The sequence below is a fragment of the Rhineura floridana genome, chromosome 4 (assembly GCF_030035675.1).
Source record: "Rhineura floridana isolate rRhiFlo1 chromosome 4, rRhiFlo1.hap2, whole genome shotgun sequence".
NCBI classification, from domain to species: Eukaryota; Metazoa; Chordata; class Lepidosauria; order Squamata; family Rhineuridae; genus Rhineura; species Rhineura floridana.
The window spans coordinates 49,314,918-49,333,950 of record NC_084483.1 but is presented as its reverse complement, the minus strand read 5'-3'; the positions used below and the strand labels follow the sequence as shown (position 1 = coordinate 49,333,950).

Genomic DNA, 19,033 nt, shown 5'->3' with positions numbered 1-19,033 from the left:
GTGGGAGGAAGACAAGGACAAAGAGGGAGAGGTTTGGGCAGTACCAGACAGGATAAGGCAATCAAAATAATGCTTACATAAATAGAGACACTGCAGTTGTGAGAATCACATGGTCAGATGTTTTCTTAAAGAGCATTCTCTTACCTGAAAACCATTGTACTTCAGTTACTATTATTCATATAGCAACATCAATGTATATCATGCTTTAGAAATGAGCATAAGCAGAAGACAGCTCCCTGCCCCACGAAGCTGACCATCTAAATTCCAGCAGTGGGAGAGGCAGAAGAAATGGAGGATAAGGAACAGGATGGATGCAAGAAAATACAGGGATTACACTTCATTTATGTTAGGTGACAGGTTAAATCAAAGGATAGATGTGAGAAGGGATTTCAAGAAAAGGAGGAAAGAGAAGGAGCTATGCCAGAGACCCAGGAGGAAGATTTAGGCACAATTGGGAACAAGAGAGAATGGCCTATGTCATATAAGGAGCAGGAGTCTTCAGGCAAATGAGGATAGTAGAGTTGGAGGAGTGATGGTTATACAATGGCACACCATGCCAACACATTAATTTGGGAGAGCATTGTAAACATATCTGTGGTACATAGTGTAGAACAGAAACAGAGTATTACAATTTGGGGTTAAATATTTGTGTATTTGTACTTTATATACTCCTTTGCTTTTTATATAGCTCCTTCAAAAGTGGGTGTAAGACCTGTGGAACAGCAACAAAGAAGGTCCAACGTGGCTAGAATCTGGCAGATTCTATTCCTTGATCGCAGTGTGTGCAGTGCAAATGTGTCCATGGGCCCAAATGATTGGGGACCCCTGAACTATGCATTAAAAGAAAACCTAGGCTAACTCATATCACTCTCTCATTCTCATGCTCTTCGATGTGTAGCGCAGTTACCACATGCCCTAGCATCATTATACTGAGCATTCAGCCATCTCCACTAGCATCAGCCAATGCTGTATAAGAGATTAATGCACAACCTAACTCTATTTTGGAAACAAAAAAACCCCAAATGTGCTACACGCTACAGAGTGGGAAGAGAGAGAAGTTGGCATGGAGCTGCTATTTTCAGCCCAGTTTTCATAATGGCTTAGGGTTATGACTAGAAGCCTGTGTGAGCCTCAAGCTCACGCACTCCCCTGCCCCGCATGGCTGCGAGGAGCAACTTGGATGCTTTCCACTTCCATTTTTGATTAACTGCAGCTTACTGTTATTTCTGAACTCAAGACAAACTGTGTTTAGTCTTAACTACGCCTTACTAAAACAAAGCAAACTGTGACTTGTTATGCTGGCTTGATTTTAGTAAGTCATAGCAGCCAGTTCGTTTCAGGGCCCAATTCAAGGTGCTCATGCTTGTGTTTAAAGCCCTAAATGACTTAGGCCCCAAATATCTGAAACACCACCTCCTTCCCTACAGATTCTCTCAGGTGTTGAGATTGGCAGAAGGGGCCCTCAGAAGTTTGGGGAATGGTGGCCCGGGAATTCTCTATGGTAGCCCATTAGTTGTGAATTCCCTCCCCACAGAGGTGCAAATGACACCTTTACAGCTTTCATTGCATGTGGAAAATACATCTCTTCACCCTGGCTTTTGACTTTTGAATATATATATATATATTATGGATAGTCAGAGCAGAAGCTTCTAATATTCTACTTATGGCCATGCCAGAGGAGGACAAGGTAGCAGGGGGTACATGAATCTTATAACACTAAACCATGGGTTAGTGTTATGTGTAAACACAGTCAATGTGTAGTTCCCCCCTTTACCAGCACTTCCCTGAAACAGAATTTTGTTTGAGAAAAATTTGTTCCATTAGAAGTATTTGGACTGGATTATAGGATTTTCCTGGGGTTTTGTTGTTGTTGTTGCTCTACATTTTACTTTGTTTTACTTTTCACTTACCTACGCCATCTGGTAGCACCTCAAGAAGGTTCTGGGAGATTAATAGGTCAGTTAAAGATGCCAGACCACTTATCTCTTCAGGTAGTTTTTCCAGTTTGTTTTCAGAGATATCCAGACATAGCAGGTTTTTCAGGCTTCCTATTTCCTACAAGACAAAAATCCAAGTCAGGTCTCAACATGCAATACCCAGACAGCTGACAACTGTCCCATTACAAAACTCTTAAGAGCAAAAGACCAATTCCTCTCTGCCAGACGACAACCCATTTCTGATATTACAAGTGAGTCACCAGTAAAATCTTTGCATGCAACACCTAGCATGTGGCAACAGTCCACATTAATTTGATCTGAGACTTATGGGTGCAACCCAATACTGCCAGCCAGTTATTCAATGTAAAGCAACACCCAGTTCTTAGTAATACTCAAAGAGCTAAACATGAAAAAGCTTATGTGCACAAATGTAACTTCCCCTTTCAAGTGATCTAAGCAAAGAAGTCCTTGCTGACTAATGCTTCAGTATTAGTGTATGTGGATTTTATGTATGCAATTCTTGTAAGATAAAATATTGCCCCATTAGAAATCTTTCAACTATTTTATCTTATTGAATTATATACTAAGTATTGTCACTATATAATTAAGACTTGTATTCTGATTACAGTTAGCAGAAGATAAGGATGCCTGGTCTGATTGTAAAATTAACACCATTTATTTTTAATCCTGTTCACATACAAGCACATCCTCACTATAAAATTCACGCCTACACACATTCTGTCATAGTTCAGCTCTTCAATTATCAGAACACTCAAGTTGCTGAATCAACAGTTGAGAAGATGGCAGAAAGCAGACATTCCAAATCTGTAGCTCACTCCTGCTTTTATGTAGAGTGTCTCCCTCATTTTCCATTGTCCAAAGAATGAGATGTGTACAGCTAGAGTGGGCAACCTCAGGCCCAAGGACCAAAGGCAGCCCTCCAGGCCTCTCTATCCAGCCTTCAAGGTTTTCCCAAGCCTCATCCCCTCTCCCTGCCCACTCTCCACATTGTCTTTGCATACTTTTGACTAACAAGAATATGTCCTTGAATTTTGGTAATGTCTCTTGCTTTCCTGGATGAAGGTATGTGTGACCTCTGACTTTCAGTTCGTTCAGTCTCTCCTCATAGGGCTTTGATTCCAGTGCCCTGATCATCCTCGTTGCCCTCCTCTGAACCCGTTTATTTATTTATTGGATTTCTTAGTCGCCCATCTGGCTGACTAACCAGTCACTCTGGGCGACGTACAAAATAAGCAAAATAGCACAAAATGACACATCAATACAATAACATTAAAATCTAAAAGCAATGATGTTAAAATCTAGCCCACCCCAAAGGCCTGCCTGAAGAGCCAGGTCTTCACGGCCCAGTGGGAACTCATTGTAGAAGGGGCCTGGCGGAGATCATTTGGAAGGGAGTTCCATAGGGTGGGGGCCACAATTGAAAAAGTCCTCACCAGTCTAGCTGTTTTGACTGGTGGATAGAGAGGTCTTTTGAGGCTGATCTTGTTAGGTGGCATAGCTGATGATGCTGGAGGCGCTCCTTCAGATAGGCTGGACCGAAACCGTGTCGGGATTTTAAGGTCAAAACCAACACCTTGAATTGGGCCCAGCAAGCAACTGGTAGCCAGTGCAACTCTTTGAGCACTGGAGTTATGTGATCTCGCCAGCGGCTGCCCTTTAATCAGGTGCGCTGCCACTTTCTGTACCATTTGCAGCTTCCAGACTGTTTTCAAGGGTAACCCCACGTAGAGAGCATTACAGTAGTCTAGGTGAGAGGAGACCAGGGCATGTACCACCGATGGGAGCAGATGATTGGGAAGGTAGCGGCATAGCCTCCGTATCAGATGGAGTTGATACAGTGCTGCCCAGCTCACAGCCGAAACCTGAGCTTCCATGGACAGTTGGGAGTCAAGAATGACCACGAGGCTGCGGACCTGGTCTTTTAGGGGCAGTTGTACCCCACTGAGCACCAGGTCCAAGTCCCCTAACCTTCCCTTGTCTCCCACGAACAGTACCTTGGTTTTGTCAGGGTTCAGTTTCAGCTTATTCCTTCCCATCCAGGCACTCACCGACTCCAGGCACTTGGACAGGGTTTCTACAGCCAACCTCGGTGAAGATTTACATGATAGAGCTGTGTGTCATCCGCATATTGGTGACACTGCAGCCCAAATCTCCTGATGATAGCCCCCAGCGGCTTTGTATAGATGTTAAATAGCATAGGAGAGAGGATGGAGCCCTGCGGCACCCCACAGGTGAGAGGCCAAGGGTCCGAAACCTCATCCCCCAGTGCTACTCTCTGGTACCTATCAGAAAGGAAGGAACGGAACCACTGCAAAACAGTGCCCCCTATGCCTAACCCCTCCAATAGGTCCAATAGGATACTGTGGTCAACGGTGTCAAAAGCCGCTGAGAGATCCAGGAGGACGAGGAAGGTGCATTCACCCCTATCCAACGCTCTCCTCATAACCGTTCCAGTTTGTCTGCATCCTTTTTAAAGTGCGGTGTCTAGAACTGGATGCAGTACCCAAGATGAGGCCTAACCAGTGCCAAATAGAGGGGAACTAGTACTTCATTGATTTGGAAACTATACTTGTGTTGATGCAGCCTAAAATAGCATTTGCCTTTTTGCAGCTGTATTGCACTGTTGGCTCATATTCAGCTTGTGATCAACAACAATTCCAAGATCCTTCTTGCATGCAACATTGCTGAGCCAAGTATCCCGTCTTATAACTGTGCACTTGGTTTCTTTTGTGTACATAACTCTGACTTTTCAAGATTCAACCTCAATTTTGGCCCACATCCAGCTCATCACCATCTCCAAGCATTGGTCCAGCACCTCAACTGTCTCTCCTGATTCAGATGGAATGGAGAGATAGAGTTGGGTGTCATGGCATATTGATGACACCTCACTCCAAAAGTCCTGAGTATCCCCAAGCTATGAACCTGTTTCTTGCAGGGGAGCGCAACGCTCTCCAGAACAGACTATCTTCCTACCTCTTGGAATCGAAAATTTGGAATACAGAACTCTTTTCAGGATTCAGTTTGTTGGCCCACATCCAGCCCACCACCACCTCCAGAAACGTGTCCAGCCCCTTAAGTGCTTTTCCTGATTCAGATGGCAGAGAGGCTGAGCTGAGTGTCATCTGCATATGGGTGACACTTCACTCCAAAGCTCCTGATGACTGCTCCCAGTGGCTTCATATAGCAGTTAAATCACATAGGTGACAAGATGGAACCCTGCAGAAGACCACAGGACAGCTCCCACGGTGTTGAACAGTAGCCTCCCATAGCAACGTTTTGCAAGTGGTCCTGGAGGTATGAGTGGAACCAATGAAGCACAGTGCACCCAACTCTATCCTTCCTGATATGCTCCAAAAGGATACTATGGTCAACAGCATCAAAAGCCCCTGAGAGATGAGGGAGAATGAGCAGGGTCACACTTGCCCTATTTCCCTCCCAAAAGATATCATCAACCAGGGCAATCAAGGCAGTTTCAGTGCCATGCCCAGGCCTGAAACCAGACTGGAATGGATCCAAGTAATCAGTTTCCTCCAAGCATGCATGAAGCTGAATCTCCATCACCTTCTCAAGCACCTTGTCGCAAAATGAGATAATTGCCACTGGGTGATAGTTGTTTAACACTTCTGGGTCCAGGGAGATCTTCTTAAGGAGGCGACGCACCACCATCTCCTTAAAGGCAGATGGTATCTTTCCCTCCTCCACCGAAGCATTAATCACTCCCTGGACAAACCTGGCTAGCAATAAGAAGCCAAGATGGGCAAGGGGCAGGTGGTCGGCCACACTTCTTCAAGGAGCTTATCCACATCCTCAGGCTACAATAATCAAAACTGATCTGGTACAGATTGGAACAGACAGTGCTCTGGATGCCTCCGCTGGGCTTGCTCTAATTGTGGCATCAAACTCTGTCCAAATCTGAATGATTTTGTCCCTAAAGTGCCTCACAAAGTTGTTGTAACAGGCCTCCAAGCAACTCTCTCTTGGCCAGATAGCAAAAGTCCATCCCTGTATCTGTCTAGGAAGACCCATAGCTCAGTGGTAGAGTGAGAAGAGGCTCCTTTTGAAAACCCTGAAGAGCCACTGCAGACAGTATTGAGCTACATAGATCAATGGTCTGACTCAGTAAAAGGAGCTTCCTATGTTCCAGTGTCTTCCAAAAAAACACAAAAAACTGTTAGAAAATACCAGTCAGATATATTTCTTTATTCAACAAAATTTATATACCACTTGATTGTAGTAAAACCTCAAAACAGTTACAACAAAACATTAAAGTGATCAATGAAAGACAATAACAGGTGTTTAAAAACATTCAAAAACTTTTACATTATCTATGTAATTGTGTGGATGAAGAGAACATCCTCAGTGTTTCTCTTTTCATTTATCCCTGAAAGCCTAATGGGAGATTCTCAGCAAAAAAAAAGTGTCTTATCCTTGGTACAACACAAACAAGCAAGTTTGTTTTAAATACTAATTCCTATAAAATTTGGAAGTCTGATATACATCCTAAAATGCCTGGATGAATAATTATTATGATGGTGGTGGTGGTTTCACCTGGGACTGGAAAGTTTACAGAAGGCACCAGGTAAACTTCTCTGAAAAGTGAGTCCCAAAAACAGTACTACAATACAAAAGATGATATCCCAGTCCTTGAGGTACCTTGATCCTAACCTTAAAGAACATTAAAACCTTAAATAGGGTCCAGAAATGTATTGGGAGTCAGTAAAACTGAAGACTGGCAAAATGTGTTCCCTGTGCCCAGCGCCAGTATTGTAGGCCTGGTCCTAGCTGGCATATTCTGTACTAACTGCAGCTTCTGAACCATCTGCCATGGCAGGTCCACAGGATATTACCAGAGCTTGACCACCCTTTAGGGGCGTTAATATCTTTTAACACTACCCACCACTGCATGCTTCCCCTCTTGATAATCATGGCCCTTTCTGCTTCCTTGTAGTCTTTTACGTTAGCAGCCTCTCTACTGTGAGATAGGAAGGAAAACAGATCCATGTCTAGCAATGTGTTTTGAGAGGAGAAACTGACATCACACCCCTTCCCCAGTGCTTCTTCAGCTTCAAAACACACGTGCAGAATTCTATAAATGAAAAGGCATTTACAGGTTGAAATCAAATATTACATAATCTTTAAACAGACACACTGTCTTTTAAATAACAGGATATGGATGTCTTGGATTTCCATTTCAGTCATCCAATAACAACAACTGTTCAAAGCAGATTAGTTCAACTTCAAAACTGAAGAGATATGCCTCTTACCTGAGGTAATTCAGCCAGCTGGTTTCCATCCAGCCAGAGATCTTTAAGATTATAAAGTGCACCTATAGTTTCTGGCTGTAATGCATGAAAGAAAATGTATCATGAATACCATTACAAAATATAATACTTATAAACACATAGGGGGAATCCAAAGTAATTTTATTTACTTCAGACAAGTATCCTAGATAGCCAATTCAAGAAGGCAGAACTTCTGCAAGTATTAAGTTTGCATTTGCTATATCCAAGTCCTATAGCAAAGAAACCTCACATGAAGTAGGTAAATCTTTATACATAAAGATTAATTATAAAACTGGTGTACCCTTCCAGTTCTTGATCACTCAATATGCCATTACTTTACTTATACATCTTTCCAAACTACTAATAATTCAGAACTTTAAAGAGGGGAAGAAACTGTGCATCTCAGCATGTTATAGTTTCTCCAGTTCCAGGGTCAACTTCTGATAACCTTATACACACCAGTGCACTCCAGCAGACATACCAAAGCACCTTCTTCTGTTCAACAAAAGAGAAATATTTTCTGGACCACATCCACAGCTACAGAGCTGCTTGATGCAACTATTCAACTTGCCGAGCGAGCAGTGCCAAAATTATGGAGCAAGAGTCTAATTTTCATACTTGCTCATTTTATTTATTTGTTTACACACTTGATACTTTGATTACCAGAAAGGAAGAAGTGTACTGTGCTTTTTAAGATAGGCAACTTTTCTTATTTTGGGCAATTAATTGCAATGTGGCCACACAGAAGAACACTATACAAGTACACACGCAGACCAAACAAAATTGAAATACTGTTTTCAAACTCTGATGGATTATTCCAGATTTTATGGAATATTTTGTGTGTGTAGCCCAAACCATCTACATAACTGAGAAGAGCACATATTTTCTTTTACTTCCTCAGCTTTTGAAGGTGAAAAGATATATGTCTCTGGCTCCCTTTGAGGGAGGAAAATGTACTTGTTTCCCATACTGCTAGTTTAAATTCACTCAGATTAATGATACACTTCACGTTAAATGACCATACAGATTGCAAATATTACATGTTTAAACACAAACACAGGGCCCCTTGTATGCTTTCTTTAAGAAATCAGTTACAGATTTCACAGCAACTGTAAATTGCTTTGAATTCCATCTAAGCAGATTAGTTATATTGTAGGTAACCACACCCTTAAAATGCAAGATCTATGAGTGTTAATATCCCGATTAATAAATTTAGCATGACTGGGATCTTTGGTTCTTTTGCTAGGATTGTTTGAAAATTGTGACTTTGGTACAACAATCCTGCTGTATGAGTAAGAAAGCACTTCTGCTTCTCAGGGTAGGATCATCAATTTCCATATTCCCTATCTTCCCAAATTTACAGAACGTACAGGGGGGGATGACACTCCAGTGCCTTGACAGCTGCAAATCAGGGGAAATGAGTGGCCTGTACACCATATAAAGAGTGCCTTGCATTCATGCAGTGTATGATCAAAGTCTATGTATTAGATGATTTTGAATTAAGTTATGAATATCTTCACCCTGAGTCAGAATTTAAAATTGCAGGATGGAAAACCTCCAGTGTGCCATCATATGGAACACAGCCAAAACCAAGCTGAAGAACTAAGTATTTTTCAATGAGTACATATGTTTGTAAGAATGTAACTATAGACCAGGAAACTACAGATCTGCAAGCACAAACTACTTTTACTATCTGTTTTGGTCTCTTCCCAGGTATCAAAGTCAAATGTGCAGTTTCCCATCTTGATAAAAATGCAGTATATAGTAGAAGCCAGTACAGATCTATCAATGTTATTATTGCTTTATTTCTGTTTTCCTCCCATTCTCCCATAGGAGTGCAGGACAGCTAACAATGTCTCTAAAATACAATTAGCATAAAAACAATAATTAAAATGGACATCAATATATATCTATGTATTGATTTCAACTAGTTATATCCCAAGCAAACAAATATTTTGAAGCTGGGGAAAACTGAATCTGCACAGGAGAGAAATTTCATAGATGGGGTGCTGCCACGGGCTATACCCATAGGGAGGACAATGAGCAGGGCAAAGCACTCCCTTAAGTACTTGAACCTGACGCCATTCAGGATTTTGTACAATAGCACCAACAACCTGAATTGGGCTCAGTACCTCACAGGTAGCCAGTGCAGTGCTTTAATGATTGTTGTCATATGATCCTGTCTTGCTTCCCCTCATAGTAGCAGCCTTCTATGTCAGCTGCAGCTTCAGGACCATCTTCAAGAGAAGCCCTTTTTAAAGTGCACTGCAACAGTCCAATTGGAAAGTTATTGGAGCATGGAGCATGGAAGGCAAGTTATCCAGGTCCAAGAATTGCCAGGACTGACAAACTAGCCTGAGCTAGGCATAGACACTCCCTCGCCACTACAGCCACTTGGGCCTCAAGTGACAACTTGAAATTAAGAAGTACAATTGAGGATCTATACACCTGTGTCTTCAAAGCCACTTCCTTCATTCCAGACCTGGGAACCACCTACCCATAAGCACCTTCATTGTGTTAGGATTTAGCTTCAATTTATTGGTCTGCAATGAATCTATCACTGCCTCCAAATAATGCAGCACTTGCACAGCTTCTCCTGATTCAGATGGTATGAAGAGAGCTGGGCACTCTCCATATATTGGTGACACTACATTATAAATTCCTAGATGATGCCTTCCAGCATATCTCCCATGTAGATATTGAATAGTATGAGAGAGAGGACGAAACCTTGCAGGATCCCACACTGAATGGGTCAAGATAATCTGGTTCACCCATATCCTCAGGATGCAATAACTGAAAATGATCCCATGAATTTTGTTCAAACGAGGCTCCAAGCATCTCCCCCAGACCTGCTTCAGTCATGGTACTGATATAAGTGACTTTGCTCTCAAAGCAGTCTGAAAACCCCTGGCAGCACATCTCGGAATGGTTAGCTGTTTCCACCCCAGGACTGGAAGAGGTCTGCTGAGTGGTTCACAGAGGATGTAATGGAGGTGGAGAAGCAGGCTAGTTTTGCAACCACCATTGGCACCTGGCAGGCACAATTCTGTGCTCTTTCCTGGCCACATTTGCCCCACAAATTGTACCATCTGTGCTCCAACTGTAATTGAACTTCATCACTTGGCAAGTCACTCATGGCTTTAGAGGATGCTCAAGAGCGATCTTGCAGATAGCCTTACCCATCTCTAGAGTGAGACATGGGTCTCGTTAGCTGTGCCAACTGGAAAATCCCCAGAACATTCAGGAATCTCTTGGACTGTGCAAGTCTGAACTTACAGCATGGAAAACTGGGCCAAAACATAGAAACTAACACAAAGTTCCACAATGAACCTTATTGTTGCTGGGTGACACAGCTTGTAAATGGCCCCTGCTAGATAGCAGCTGGCTTGGTGGGAGTTCCCCTGCAATGAAATGACTTTAAAGGCAGACTGCACAAGTACAGTGGACCACCACTGGTAGGTTGAGCCCAAAGGACAATTCCCACCCCCTCCCCAGCCTGGATTAACATATGCTGATTGGTAGAGGGCTGTGGAAGGAGAGTGACTGGCTGGCGTATGCCAGTGAAAGCCCAAGATAATGGCAGGCATAAGGCCCCTCTGGGTGCGTATCTGCACTACCCTAGGTGAGGGGTCCCTGGATGTTTGAAGATTAAGGCTGCAATCCTTAATCTACTCAGAAGTAAGCTTCATTAGGTTCAGTGGGACTTACTCCCAGGTAAGTGGGTATTGGATTGCAGCCTAAGTCTGGGATACAAACTACTGAATATAGGTGCATCATGTGGAACATAGGTATGTTCCACTACCATTTTATATGTATGTTAGGCATTATTCTCTTTCTCCTGGTTAATACTAAGCTATTAAATTAGGATAGCTTGTTTGCATAGTTTTATACAAAGCTATGTGATTTAGGTTAGCTTATTGACATTATTTCTAACATGTTTCAGTTGTTATACATTGTTCATTTTATATTTTATGAGCCACTTTCTTTGTGGGTGGATCAAGTGTGCAGGTATAGGTTGGAGAAATACCTGGCTTGGCAGCAGTGCGTGTAAAAAGAACCATGGGATTTTAGTCAACCACAAGCTAGGCATGAGCTGGCAGCGTGCCATGGTTTCAAATTAGCCCAATGCAATTTTAGGGAATATTAATAGAACCATAGTTTCCAAGCCACAGGAAGTGCTAGTTCCATTTTATTAAGTACTAGTCAGACCTCATCTGAAATGCTGGATCCAGTTCTCTTACTTTAAGAAGATAGAGAAACTGAGCAGGTTCAGAGGAAAGCAATGAAGGTGGCCAGAATCGGGGAAAATAAGTCTGAGGTGAAATGTTGAAGAAACTGGGGATGCTTAGCCTAAAAAGAGAAAACAAGACCAAAGGGGGACAACATAGCACTTCTCCAAGGGCTACCACACAGAAGATGGCAAAGGCTTCCTCTTTGGTGTCCTAGAGGGCAGGACTAGGTCTAATGAGCTTAAGTTACAGGAGGGTTGATCTCAGCTGAACAATACAGAAATCATTTGAAGGTAAAACCAGTTCGATAACAGAGCCAATTACCTGGGGGGGGGTGGACTCTCCCTTGCTGGAGGTTTCAAGCACATGTTGGATAGCCATCTGTTGGAGATGTTCTGGCTCTGGATTTCTTGCATTAAGCAGGAACTCTTACCATTCTATTCTATTTACTATTTGTTTATTAGATTTATATCTCATCCTTCCTCCCAGTAGGAGCCCAGGATGGCATTAGTTAATAGAATAAGTTGCTCAGCAAGTTCCTAGTAATATTTGGATTAATGTTGAACACTATTTTATATTTTTCCTTTTTATACCTGTTTAACATTTCTTAGTAGTCTACATATGTATGCAGAAGGGCAAAGAAAAAAGTAAAACCATAATACAGCTCCAAAATACATATGAGGACTAATAAACCCTTTTAATTTTATACTTTTAGGAGTAGCAAAAAGCCCAAGTGGACACAAACAGTGCACAAACAACAACTCAAGGTTTTGCCAGTTATGAGATTTTGGACTGTGTCATCAGTTGATAACTAATCCAGAATGCAGAACACTGAATTCTTGGATGCTTCTGAAATTTTGAACTGACAATTATTTTGTTTTCAACAGCAGCAACAAAATATGAAAACTCTCAGCTTTTTTAGAAAAGCAAAACCACAAACAGTATTAATGATACTGGGGAGATATTACTTGCAGTACTGTTACTAACTATGATTACCATTCACATACCTCTTACAACTGATTCACATTTCGTGGCAGAAGCATCTCTCATTGCACACAGCATCAGTTATGACTGTGAGATGTGCGTCTAAACACATGGTGGTCAAGAGCCAAAGGAGACATGGAAAGTCACAGCTATCCTCCATACCCAGTATGTTTTACAGGCACATATCTCTGTCACATTTTGTGGCAGTCAGTGGGCAGTGCATCTGCCCAATAGAGTGGGAGAGACCCCAACTCAGTGGTAGAGCACATGTACTGCATGCAACAGATCTCACATTCAGTCGCTGGCATCTTCAGGCAGAGCCAGAAAATACTCTTTTCTGAAACCATGGATAACTGATGCCAGTCAGAAGAGATCAGGATTGAGGTACCTGTGGCCCTCCAGATGTTATTAGACTCCATCTCCTTTCATCCCCGTCCACTGGCCATACTGGCTGGAGCTGATGGGAGTTGGAGACCAATAACATCTGGAGGGTCTCCAGTTTCCCCCTTCCCTTCTGTGTATGGATCAATGATATGACTTGGTATAAGGCATTTTCCTACATTCTAAAGTGCCAACCTGCCCTTAAACCAAACATTATCTAAGAGTTCCACATCGTTCTACTGGATCACCATTCTGTGAAGTTAAGAGTTTATTATTTCTAGCTATAAATGACATAGCAAATGTCATTTTTTTCCTTTTAAAAAAATAAGTTTTCATGACCTTCTCAAAAGGGCAAAACACCAAGACAAACAGGGTAATTTAACGGCTATAGTACAAACTTAGCAGTAACATATAATGCCTCTGTACTGCAACAGAACAACACCCCCACTCCTTTTTGCTTTTGTTTTTACAGGGAGCTTTCAAAACCACAGTATAACATGAACTACCGTTATTAGGAATTTAACCTCAGAATATTTTTAGTTGCTATAGTCTGCTTTCTATGCACATTTTGTGGCTATTAAATTAGAGCCTACACAGTTTCTCTCTCTCTTTTTTCATATGCTGCCTTCCCGTGGCACAGCAGTGGGAGGGGCAGGGAAGCAAGTGAGAAGAAAAAAGCAGTAGGAATTTTAATCTTGCCTTGGTTTTTTTGAATTTTAATTTTGAAGATGGATATTTTTAGAGTTTCATCTGTTCTGCAAATTTAGAATTTTAGATTGTATGGTTTAAGCGTATTGTAGTATGTATTTTTATTTTGCTTAACATTAATCATGAGCCGCCTTGAAGGCAAATCTTGGCAGAAAAAGGTTTTATGAATCATTTTTTTAAAATATCCATTCATACATTTATGTTTGATTTTTTTATATATAAAAAGTCTTGTACTAGACTGTGTTGTCATATGTCAAAAGACAGACTAGAAAACCAAAACAAATGGTAACATATAGAGGGTTGTAGCAATAGGAAACCCCATTCTTCCTAATTCAGCACTGTTAATTACTCCATCTTCTCCTTCACACATCCGAAACGTGAAATTAACAGAGCTTCTCCAAAGCAATCAGGAAGATTGGTTGTTGTTCTGCTTCAGGAAGTAGAAGCAGAAAGCAGCCTTCCTCCATCAGGTTGTTTTCACTCCATTTTTGAATGGGATGAGCACAATCAGTTCATAGCCACCAACTGGGAAGCCCTATGTTTTTCAGGCATCACTGTCACCAGTCTGGGAATTTGTGTACTAATACGTCAACATGCTTGATGCTAAAAGTAGGAAGCTTACCAAATTATAAAGTTCATTGTTTCCTAGGTCCAGCTCTTCTAGCCTCTGCAGCTGGGCAACTGACCTGGAAAAACAAAAACAGTGTATTTTGTACACATGGCTTTAAAAGCAGCCGTTTAGGCTCGAACATTTCCCTTCAAATTATTCAATAAAGGTACAATAACTGAGATGCTAATGAAAACATTAAATTCCAGTATCATCTATCTTGAACTGAATGACTCACATAAAGGGGAATAGGAAGAAATACTACAATTCACACTATGATTGTAAAAAAAAACAACCCTAAAACAAAAAACTTACTCAGGTAAATATGTCAACAGATTCTCTCTTAATTCCAGTGATGCCAGGTTATAAAGGCTAAAAAGATAAAAAGAAATCCTGTTAACACTTTATGTGTATTTTTAAAAAGCACTTTAAAAATAATTTCCAGAGGGGTAGTGGTGTTAGTCTCAGCAAAAACAATCAAAGTACCTTATGGCACCTTAAAGACCAACAAATTTATTAAGGCACAACTTTTCATGAACTCATTCCCTACCACAAAAGCAATCAAAAAGTAAACTGCTGCAAATGCAAGATCAAATTTCCATTTACTTATATATATACATACACACGCGTGCGCGCACACAGAGAGAAATATAGTGAGATATTTCACATATCACATTAACCAGAAAAAAAACACTGGCATTAGCAAGTGGATAACCATCATTCAAAGTTTTGGGACAGAAACTGATAAAAAGATTAAGGACATACCAGAGTATCTGCTGCAGTTTTACCCCCTTACCAGGCTATTGCAATTTGTTACTAAGAAAATATTGTGCGTACTTGCAAAAAAAGACTGATCCAACTCATGCCACTTATTGCTTGGGCACAGATACTTCGACACTGAAATAATGTTAAACCTATTAGTGAATCTGTGTGAATACGCAAAATCTGGGACATGTTGATAAGATGAACTCTCACAACAAGAACATGTTCAGGCAATTGAGGGCTTCTTTTCAATGAGATTGGTGGTTTTAAAAGAAGTCCCTAGACAATTCAGTTTTAAATCCATAGCTGAAAAATGCTTGGTTTAGAATGAGTGGTGAAGTAGGGAAATGAAGAAAGGGCGAGTTGCCCAGCTGTGTCATGCAATGGTTATGTGACAGTTTAAAACTTTTACTTCCTTCAATAATATTAAGGCAAGTGTACCTCATATGAATGAACTGTATTTACTGGTCTTATAATTAGGATATAAGGGACTGGACAAGTCATGGAAGGATCAGTTAAGCACATCTCCAGCCAGCCATAACTTCTCATTTATAGAGCGTTCATCATCGTAAGTGACATTACATGACTAAACTAAACTTTCCACTCACTCCCCATCATAATAAAAGCCTTACCATCACCACAGAAACATTGAATTTTTTTTCAGGGTTTTATTTCGGACCAAATGGAACACAAAGAATCTGATATTAGCCCAAAGCTTTAATCTGCTTTAATCCTCCAACCTCCCAGAAAAAAAATGAAAACAAAAATATGCCCATATTTTCTATATCATAGCTGCCTCTGCTTTACATAGTAATGAATTCCAGAGGGGCAGCCATGCTAGTAACTTGTAGAAGGGCACAACAAAGAGCAATGTGTCATTGTAAAGAACATTATTATGGCATAGGTTTTCATGGACTAGATCCAAGTTGGTCAGATGCATGAAAAACTACCACAGTTAGCAGATAAATATATAGTTGGGGGGAGAAGTTGCTAACATTGCAGCCAGAATCCTATAAAATGAAAGGGTAGCAGTTTGTCACATTACTATGATAATGACTCCATAATTACATAATTTAGTGAGAAAGGTACTCCCCCAATCTCTATTGAATAAAATCAAATTTGCTAATAAATTTTAATTCAGCAATTCCATACTGGAGTCACTCTTTGAAATGTGTTGAGTGACAATAGTTAAGAATATATCTAGTCCTGCCATGCCCCATTCTGCTGCCTGTTGACTGACCATTCAGACACAAAGGGATGTATTATCACAGTTGTCTCCACAGCAGCTAACGAAACCTCAGAATGGTGTTTCTCCAGTAGTGTCCAACTCCACCTTTCTCTTTCTATTTCAATGTCATGTAACAGCTGTGTAGGCACCATCCTGACATCTCTGTTGAAAGCATAGCAGTGTCAACTCCGACTGCTATGTTGGAATAAGTCTCTGGATCAGATTCCTCTGGGCCATAGAATTGTGAATTTAGAGCAATAGCCCATTCCAAGGTAATATATAATTTTAATATATATATATATATACACATACACGCAAGGTATATAACTCAAAAATACTGTTAAGGTATGTACACATTTTGAACACTGTAATGTGAAAAAAAACTGAACTTTTCCAGTCAAAACTTCAAAGTCGTGTTTTAGGAGAGTTTAATTTCCATGCAAAAATATAGCCAAGCCAACACAGGGAGGCTGCAATTTCTGAAGTAATTACAACTGTTGTTTTTCTCCTCAGCATTCCAGATGTCTTTTCTACCCTAAGTATGGGATCAATTAGAAGCCTGTGGGGGTTACATTCCAAAACACGGCCTTTTCAGTAGAACCAAGTTGCTGGCTCAGTTTCAAAACAGGGCAGTATTTAAATATGGTGGCTTCATTCAAATATTTAGGAAGTAATGTAGCTACATTTTAACACAGCTAAACTAACTGGCAGCTGAGGTCCACCTATGTTATGTGTGCAAATGAGTGCATAGTCCTATCCATTTCCTCCATGGCACTTGTATATAGATAAATCGCTCCCATTTTGAAAATCTTAAATTCATCACATTTTTAAAAAGTTTGCACAAAAAATTATCAGCATTTCTGTGTGCATTTCTAATATGCACATTTCTGTATGCAATTTTGCCCAGTATATATTTTGCAAGCAATTCCTCCTAATATAATGCTTTTTTTGCGTATTATTTTCATCATTATTTGCATTTTTCTGCACATTCTTGCCTAGTATACACATTTTTGGTTGGAGAACTGCATAATTTGGAGAAATGTGCATTTCAAAAGACTGCTGTGTTTCAGTTCCCACACTGTAACTTAGGGAGGTTTGTATTAATATGTACAGCTCCACCTGTCTATCACTCTGCCAGCTGGGCTGGCCACCTAGCTGTCAGAGCACCATCCCGGGTAAATATTCCTGTGGAGTGCATGTGAATACGTGTGTGTGCGTGCATGCTTGTGTAGGAGAGCTTGCTGAATTGCATTCAGTAAATGTGATGTCCCCCCCCACACACACACACACATAAGACTTTCAGTAAATTATTTTAGATTGGATATAGACTGACTATATGCATTATGGGCATTAATTTGGGGCCTGGAGAAGAGTCATAGCTTATTTTAGAAATTCACTCACTGTGGGTTGCAGCAACTTTAAGAATAATTTATATTATCAGTTGTAATGTTCTTTGGTAGTACAAGCAGATTTCCAGGCTCCTATCCAGGACAGGCTGCCACACAACTTAACCAATTCTCTACTAATAATCTGTCACCTTCCGAATAACCTTTCAAAACCTGATCGTACAAGCAGTTTCAGCATACTGAATATAGGGAGGCCAAGAGTCCTACCCACTCAATTTTAAACTGTATCAAATGTCCTCTGCAAATAGACAGGGAACTGCAGCTAGAACACAAAATATAATTGAATATAATGTATGGGATATCTTGAGTGTATAACCCACAAAATTATTCTTTTTGTCAAGTACAGTTTCTTAGCACATTCCCCTTTTTCAGTATTCACTACTCTATGCTTATCTGCAGGTGCAACTTATGTTTAACACACATTATATATAATTATTCATGCTTGAATTCTAGCCCACTATAAGCTAGCTCTTGCTCTCCCTCACACACAGAAAGACACTGAACTGCTGACTCATACCCATTGTACAGGCAGCAAAAAGCGATACCAAAGTTACCAAGTAGATCTTAACTGCTTCCTGAAGATCAGGGGGTTGTGTTATTTTTACAGTGATTTGAATCAGGCCCCCTCAGTTTGTACGTGGGCATAACAGCACGCCTATTATATAAAAGAAAACAAATCTAAAAAAGATTAAAACAAATACAACCAAAAGATTTTTTTTTAAGAAAAGCTTCATGTTCCGTCTGTTCCACCTATAAGAAACTAATTTTATAGAAGTGCATTCTACTCAGTAAGTACTAACATCAACAATTTTAAAGGAAGTTGAAAAATCCTTTGGGTCCCTTGAGTTTCCAAAGGTAGCATATTATTCTGGTTGATGTTATAATTTTAATATGTTGACTAATTGTATTTATTGAACATTTTTGTATGCATATGATGATTACCAGGTCCAGGTCCAGGCTTCTATCTAGGCAATATATAGTCTATCTGCAAAGGAAGTGCAACAAAAGCATTTCTTATATCAAAATGCTCAGAAAGATAATGTTCTACTGTGTATAAAAAGGCTTCCAAAACTGCCCCTATTATTATCGTCATTTATTACCCACCATTCAACCCAAATGTCCCAAGGCAGATTACAACTTTAAAATACATTTTTTAAAAAACCCTAAAATCCCAAAATAGGAAGGGTCCTAAAAGTAGGTCTCAGGTGTTGAAAAAGGTGAAGAGGTGTGTCTTCAGCATTCACCAAAAACTGTAAGCTAAGTTGCCAGACACACTTTGATGGGGAGGGAGTTCCACAACTTAGAGGTTACCACAGAGAATGCCCTCTCCCAGGCTACCACTCCCCAAGCTTCTGACAGTGGTTGAACTACCAAAACGGCCTCCTCTGCTGATCTCAATACCCAAGAGGGTCCATAGGGAAGGAGGTGGTCTTTCAGGTGTGTGGGACCTAAGTCATTTATGGCTTTAAACCCTAGCATAAGCACCTT

At 40.7% G+C, this 19,033-nt stretch overlaps 1 protein-coding gene across 1 annotated transcript in view; it reads right to left on the bottom strand.

The window, feature by feature from the left end:
* LRRC1 (leucine rich repeat containing 1) overlaps positions 1-19,033 on the bottom strand; it is a 107,701-nt gene that overhangs the window by 30,875 nt on the left and 57,793 nt on the right. Inside the window, exons 5-8 of the mRNA XM_061626247.1 lie at positions 14,465-14,521; positions 14,165-14,228; positions 7,223-7,297; positions 1,911-2,055 (exon numbers count right to left, since the gene is read on the bottom strand). Of these exons, the coding sequence (XP_061482231.1) occupies positions 1,911-2,055; positions 7,223-7,297; positions 14,165-14,228; positions 14,465-14,521 (341 nt within the window). The remainder of the gene's footprint in view (positions 1-1,910; positions 2,056-7,222; positions 7,298-14,164; positions 14,229-14,464; positions 14,522-19,033) is intronic.